The sequence below is a fragment of the Vigna unguiculata genome, chromosome 3 (assembly GCF_037176805.1).
Source record: "Vigna unguiculata cultivar grain cowpea cultivar isolate G323 ecotype 2 chromosome 3, ASM3717680v1, whole genome shotgun sequence".
Classification (NCBI taxonomy): Eukaryota; Viridiplantae; Streptophyta; class Magnoliopsida; order Fabales; family Fabaceae; genus Vigna; species Vigna unguiculata.
This window is the reverse complement of record NC_140794.1, coordinates 47,020,259-47,027,962: the sequence shown is the minus strand read 5'-3', so window position 1 is coordinate 47,027,962 and position 7,704 is coordinate 47,020,259. Positions and strand designations below refer to the sequence as shown.

Sequence of the window (7,704 nt, the reverse complement as noted above, 5' to 3'; positions counted from 1 at the left end):
GTGACACTTTTTATCTTCAATTAAATTAGGAAGCATAAGTAATTATGAGTAAGAGGTAATTATAAGGCATAATAAATTATGCACCCTCTGTTAACAAGAAATAACCATCCACTCCTTTCACAAAGGAGACACTGTAATTGAAAATATAAACAACTCTACAATCCAAACAAATGTTACATTATTAAAAAGCAATCAAACGACTATTTTTCTCTTTTTATTTCTCTTTTATCTTTCATTTATTCACTCGAACTCTAACGATATTCACAAGAAAATACAAAAAAAGTGATAGTTTAAACCTTATTTTTGACTTATAATATTAGTTTAACATTTACTTCTTTCCAAGTATTTTCCAGTAATAAGCAGATTGCTAATTGTGTGCCCAACACATTATTTCATAAAAATAGATAACGTAGAGTTCTGAGATATAAGAATTTTGGACAAATGTGTGGAAGGGAGGGGATAGGATTTAGGGTTAAATTGGATGACTTATCGAGTTAAATGGGATCACATGTTTCTGCTTTAATATAAGCACATTCGGATACCAACAGAATCCAAAACGTATAAATGTCAATCAAAATTACAAGCATACCACACGATTTTAATTGTCATGAAAGCAATATATCATCCAAATACATGGCGCCACCATGTGTGAAACCTGATATGTTTATATCAGCAGATCTTGCCCTCAACAAGAATCCTGGATATCTTCTACAGATGTTAAGAGGAGATAACTCCGTGTAATCATTTCGTCCTCTTAATAATGTGGACTCCACTGTCGGTATCCACGATGTCACTAAGTTCACCAACTTTAAGAGCAAGGGTTGCATCTTCAAAAGGCTTCTGCATCTGGCCACGACTGAAAGGACCTGCATCCACGATAGTTATTTCAATTTAATTGATAAAATAAGTGGTGAATAGTTTATAGATATATGTCACTTAAGATATCAATATCATGACTGAATGTAGATCCCCAATACATTATGACGAGGATGACTTTGGTCGTGCATCTAAAGGTCTACGTTACGTTTTTGAAAGATTAACATCAAAATTCACAAATAACTAGCAAGCAACTGTTAGTGACACGTCCACTGCCCCAAACACTCAACAAGTAAAAATCAATAACTTGAAGTTTGTTGTTTCAGGGAACTGCATTCATGGAGACACGGTTTAACCTCAGACAGACAATAGATAATACTAGACAGTTACAAAAATTTAGAGATTCGTTGTTTTAAGTGATTGAGTATAGTAGACCTTTAAATCACATTTAAGCAAATCGCTTACAGCTACGCTGCCAGATGCCGAATGCCATAGAAACATCAAGAGGGCCAACAAATATATACCATCACAACGTCAAATCAAAAGTAATTTTTCACGATACTGATTTGGAACTTATAAAATGTTTCTCAGTTCTCAACCAACAGCCTTTTTCAGGCATTCCAATTTATATTAAGCACGACATGAAATGAAAACTATTTCATATACTGTTTGTGGTAGTGAAGAACTAGTACATACATACATACATACATACATACATACATATATATATATATATATATATATATATATATTATGATTTTGGATACAAAACAATTGACTTTTCATATTTTCTTTTTCTGTAAAATGGTAACAAATACTCAAGGGATGCTTTGGAACATCGGGGATTAATGCCCATCAACTTCATACTTGATTCAACACCAGGTATCTTTTTCTTTTCAGTTTCTCGTATGCTTCCATAGCGACAATCTTGTTCAAGGTACAATCGAACACTAAAAATGGATATCAAAACTTGGTTTGCTACATTGTAGGAAACTAACTCCTTTCATTGTACCCAACCCTCCACGGCAACACATATAATCTTATACAGGTGATAAGAATCTGGTACATTAAAGTGATATGGAGAAAATTCCATATAAAAGATGAAAGAAAACACAACGTGATGTTTAAGTTAAAGCTCACGAAATGGTGTAAGATGACACAACAAGTGAGCATTGGTGAGATATGGGAATTCTTATGAAACACAAGAAGAAATGTTGCTGAATGTTCAGATTTCTGTTCTGTTAATTCATAACACAAAGAAACAAGTTCATCGGCAGATTTGATGCCACTAAATGAGGCAGGCATGTAAAGTGAGACAGTTTGAATAATACATAATGCATGTAAACCTACACAACTTCAACTTAGCAACGATTACATCCTTGAACTTTTTCACTTTGAGCCCTAATTCACCTTAGAGATATTATATCCAGCATCAACCACCCCAAATGTGCTTAAAGTGAAAGAGTACAAGGATGTACTTGTTGCTAAGTTGAAGTTGGGTAAGTTTACATGTATTATGTATTATTCAAACTTACTGTATATGCTCTTTTACTATCTCAACTTTACATGCCCAGGTCATTTAGTGGCACCAAAATAAATAATATAATTAGAAGACAAACTGACAACTCAATCCATCAAAGGACATAAGCTAGATGCAACTCCATAAGTTCTTCTGGTGCAATTCTCTAATCAGAAACAGAGTATCATCACATGAATCCACAATGACATTTAATGAAAACTTTTATTATACGGATTATGAGAGAGTAAAACTCAATTCTGATTTAAAAACATAACTAAGAGCACCTATGGAACTACATCTAAGTTTTGCTCGTCCAATTAAGCCCAAAAATCTTGTTCTGTTCTGCTACATCACCGTACACTAATAAGAAGTCCTCAGATAACTAAACGCAGCTCCATAAGTTAAGCTACCTGCGCAATTCTTGGGAACTATGAAGCCTGGATAATGCCTACGGCATGGGATACAACACGACAAGAATATGAGAACCAGACAAAGTTTTTAAATTTAAGATATGAAACGTTATGTATACGTTAACAAAAATGTATGAAATATTTTATATAGATTCTGAATATTGGCAAAGAAATTGACAATGATTCTCTCATTAATTAATAACTATAATGATCACAGTTTACAAAAAGGATATTTGTGATCAAAACAAAAAACATGATAAGTAATGGGTAATAAAAACACGTTTTGTAGACCTCAAAAACAGACTAATCAAGAGATAATTCTTCCAATTACCATCATCCTAGAATCCATTACCATCATCCGGGAAACGCATAGCTTCTAAGTTTGATTAATCAAGAGATAATTCTTCCAATTCATTTCGCTCAGCATCATTATCACATGAACATATCTCCACTAATGTCCCACAAACCTTGCCTCAATATATAGCTTCCACTTTTTCAAGATAAAAGTCAAAGGTACCAAATATCCAACCTTTTTTAAATCAATTTTGAACCTCTTCGAAACAACGAAAGAGATAATTCTTCCAATTCATTTCGCTCAGCACCATTATCACATGAACATATCTCCACTAATGTCCCACAAACCTTGCCTCAATATATAGCTTCCACTTTTTCAAGATAAAAGTCAAAGGTACCAAATATCCAACCTTTTTTAAATCAATTTTGAACCTCTTCGAAACAACGAAAGAGAATATATATGCTCAACATGCTATAAGGCTAGTATTTCCGATAATATTCCGACGAATTAAAGCCAATACTTTTTCCGATACTTTTTGAACTGGGCTCACAGTTTGGGAATAAACAACAGGACTCAGAAAAGAAATCAAGAAGTCACTTAAAGACAAGTTGACTTCGATCCTGCACTGAGATTTAATAGTAACCGATCTCACTTAACCAACCGTTTTTGATAACGAAAAATATTAAACTCAGTCTTATTAACACCGCACAATTGACCCAAAATTTGGATTACCACCACCGACACCTCAGATGCATACAATTTAAAGACCGACACAATTTTCAATTATCAACATTCGTCTTCAGAATACCGAACGCTCAAATCCGGACCCAATAAATCCAAATGCACTTTAATATTTTTACTTTTATGTAAAAAATATTATCATTAATATGGAGATAGTTTGTTCAGAACTGACCAAGATCGCCGCCGCGCTTGGCGGAGCTGCAATCGGAGAATCGAGACGCGACGTCCTCGAAGGTTGCCTTGCCCGAGACGATGTCATCGCGAAGGGCCTTGAGCTGAGAAACCGCAGCTTCTCTTGTGGTGTTCTTGATTATGCGTCCTTCTGGATCCTTCCACGACGCCTTCCTTCTAGAACCTTCGTGCTTTATTAGTATGTGCGAAGCCCTAATTTCACCGCCAACTTTTGACGACGACATCTTCACCTTCTTTTTCCTGTTTTCCTTCTCCGATCGATCCGCCGCTGAGGTGGACGCCTTCTTTCTCTTTCGATCCGACTCAATCTTCGCCGCTCCGGTCACCCTAACTCCAGAGAGAGAACGCTACTATGCGTGATAGCTTAAGGCTCCGGTATTTATAGAGTAATCCTAAAACAAGGGTCACTCAGTTGTTGTGGACATCTGAGTCGTCCGTTTGAGATCCATCGTGCGGGTCAGATTCATTGTCGCTATTTTGTTGTTCCAATAACTGAATGCCCTAACACTGTTTGTGCCGCGTGTCTCCATCTAATTGGTCTTCGCTACTGTTTAATGATGATTATGCTGTTTTTCTCACAGGGCATAAATACAAATAAATGCACAACCTGGGAATTCCAACGTCATTTAGAACTGTTCCATACCATGTATTTGCACTGACAAAGATATCTTTCTCAAACAAATAATAGACACATAGTGAAGCCAGAAGCAGTTTGGCCCAGTCATTTTATTTACTTTGCAGAAGAAAAAAAAACAATTATTATTGTTTATATTACTATAAAACATTTATGACTATACTTGTTTAAATAAAATAATATCTTAATGCGAAATGCTTGAATTCGTATCGCTTTGTCCAATGAATCTTTTCATATATGACTATTCATGTAGATGATGGACGGATATAACTGAAAGCTTAAATTTTGTTACTCATTTTTGTTTTGTGTTTAATTAGATTTTTATTTTTGTTAAATTTTAGTCAATTTAGTCCATTTTAGTAATAATGTTTAAATAGTTAACATTTTTCAATTGTATATGTTACATGTCAGTTTCTGGTTTTTTTATTTTTTTAAAATTTTTTTATTTTTTTAAAATTTTTTTATTTTTTTAAAATTTTTTTATTTTTTTAAAATTTTTTTAATTTTAAAAAAATTGTCCACGTGTCAAGTTATAATTGTGCCACGTGTCAACATCAGTGCCACGTGTCAGTTGTGGTTGTGTTATTTTTTTTTGTTCAATTTAATCCCTATATTCATTATTTAAAGATATAATTATTGATTTGGTATCCCAATTTTTTTGTTAAGTTAAATTTGGTCTCCATACTTTCGGTTTGTTCAATTTAGTACCTCAATTATCTAAAAAGATTCAATTTTGTCTCTCTGTTAAGTTGGAGTTAACATCGTGTCCATTCAGGACATGTGTCAAGCAATGAAAATTTTAATTTTTTTTCAAAAAATTTAAGAAATTGTCACGTGTCAGTATACTATCGTGCCACGTGGCAACTTACAATCATGACACGTGGCAATGGTAATAATTGTTTTCAATTTAGTATCCCAATTTTTTAAAATGATTCAATTTCGTCCTTTCCAATTTGAGACCAAATTAGTGACTAAGTTTAATTATAAATTATATATATACATGTTAAAATAATTGTTTTGAATTTATACATCAAATCACTACACCTAAATATTCAAATTATTTTATTTTTTACAAATGTAAAAAATCTGTGTAAAAAATTACAAAGGTAAAAAATGTAAAAAATAAAACAATTTACGTATTTTGGTGAAATGATTTGATGTATATATTAGAAAAATTTATTGTAACATGTATATATATAAGTTGTAGTTAAGCTTATTTACTAATTTGGTCTCAAATTGGAGAGGACGAAGGATCATTTTAAAAAATTGGGTACTAAATTGAACCAAAAATTTAAATAGAGAATTAAATTGAAAACAACTATTACCACTGGCACGTGTACTGTAAGCTACCACGTGGCACAATGGTAAACTGACATGTGATTTTGTGAAAAAAAATTAAAAAATTAAAAAAATTAAAAATTTCACGGCTTGACACGTGTCCTGTACGGACGGTGTTAACTCCAACTTAATGGAGAGGAACACATTGAATCTTTTTAGATAATTGAGGTACTAAATTGAACAAACCAAAAGTATGGAAACCAAATTGAACTTAATTAAAACATTGGGCTACCCAATTAGTAATTATACCTTATTTTTATTCAATTTAGTCTCAATTTTGGTTAAAATGAATCAATTTTGTCCCTTTCAAATTGACACCAAATTTAATATCTTTTATAAAAATTATACTAATATTTTTTCTAAAATTAACATTTTTATTAATTATTTTTAAAATTCAATTATAAATTATTAAATTTAATTATAAATTGAATAAAATTCTTATATTTAATAAGAAAAGTAAATTAATATTTATAACAATTAGAAATATTCTATTTAAAAGTTGAATCTAAGAATTATATTCAATTTATAATTAAATATAATAATTTATAATTGAATTTCAAAAATAATTAATAAAAATGTCAATTTTAAAAAAATATTAGTATAATATTTAGAAAAAATATTATATTTGGTGTCAAGGGAAAAAATTGAAACATTTTAAAAAAATTGGGATTAAATTGAACAAAAATAACAAATGTAGAAACTAAATTGAACACAAAAAATAACACAACCATAAACTAACACGTGGCACAAACATTAACACGTGGCATAATTAAAACTTGACATGTGGCCAATTTTTATAAAATTCAAAAATTCAAAAAAATTCAAAAAATTCAAAATTCAAAAATTAAAAAATTAAAAAAAAAACAGGAGTTGACACATGGCATGTATTGTTCAAAAACGTTAACTATTTAAACACCGTTAGTACAAAAAACTAAATTGACCAAAATTTAACGAAAATGACAACTTAATTGAATACAAAACGAAAATGATGATCAAATTGAATAAAAACAGCGAAAATAAGGACCAAATATATATTTAAGGCAAAAAAGTAGGCCAAACCAGATAGTCAAATAAGTGGAACATAATGAACAAATTGCGTATTACTTTTAACACAATTTTTAAAAATTTATTAACCAATCATTTTTTTATAATCCAATGAGATGTACCTCTTATGTACCCCGAATTTGATTATGAGTTAAAAAAATGAACCCTTATTACTTGCACTAGGTGGTTGGCTTGAAGAAAAAAATAGGTCAAACTAGACAAATACAAATAAGTGGGGCACAAAGAACAAATAAGTGGGGGTTGCTTAATACTTTTCGTACAAGTTTTTATAATTTATTGATCAATCTTTGTCTGTTACCATCCAGAGAGATACCTTTTTATGTACCACAAATTTGATTGTAAGTTACAAAAATCATCCTTTATTACTTGCACTAGGTGACTGGCTTGAAGAAAAAAAATAGACCAAACAGATAGGCAAATAAGTGGGGCATAATATACAAATAAGTAGGAAACAATGTATCACTTTTCGTATTATTTTTTAAAATTTACTAATAAATCCTTTTTTATCATCTAAATGGGATGTATCTCTTATGTACCCCAAATTTTATTATGTTACAAAGATCAACTCTCATTGCTTGCAGTAGGTGGGTGGCTTGGAGAAAAACAAAATAGGTCAAACCAGATAGACAAGTAAGTTGGGCATAATAAACAATTAAGTCGGGAGTTACGTAGTCCTTTTCGTACAATTTTTTTT

The 7,704-nt window shown here is 31.3% G+C and overlaps 1 protein-coding gene across 1 annotated transcript; it reads right to left on the bottom strand.

Annotated features, from left to right (window-relative positions):
- Window positions 1–444: 444 nt before the first annotated feature.
- PIN1AT (peptidylprolyl cis/trans isomerase, NIMA-interacting 1) lies at window positions 445–4,326 on the bottom strand. Its single transcript, XM_028064234.2, has 2 exons — window positions 3,954–4,326; window positions 445–866 (listed from the first exon to the last, which is right to left on the bottom strand). The coding sequence occupies exons 1-2, from the start codon at window positions 4,195–4,197 to the stop codon at window positions 742–744; spliced, it is 369 nt and encodes a 122-aa protein (XP_027920035.1). The 5' UTR covers window positions 4,198–4,326; the 3' UTR covers window positions 445–741.
- Window positions 4,327–7,704: the final 3,378 nt, after the last annotated feature.

What these genes read in the sequence shown, in the direction of transcription:
- PIN1AT (XM_028064234.2), bottom strand. Translation starts at nt 4,197, where the DNA reads ATGTCGTCGTCAAAAGTTGGCGGTGAAATTAGGGCTTCGCACATACTA. An exon ending in CAAGCGCGGCGGCGATCTTG is followed by an intron (nt 867 to 3,953) that starts GTCAGTTCTGAA and finishes TCGTGGATGCAG; the next exon opens with GTCCTTTCAGTCGTGGCCAG.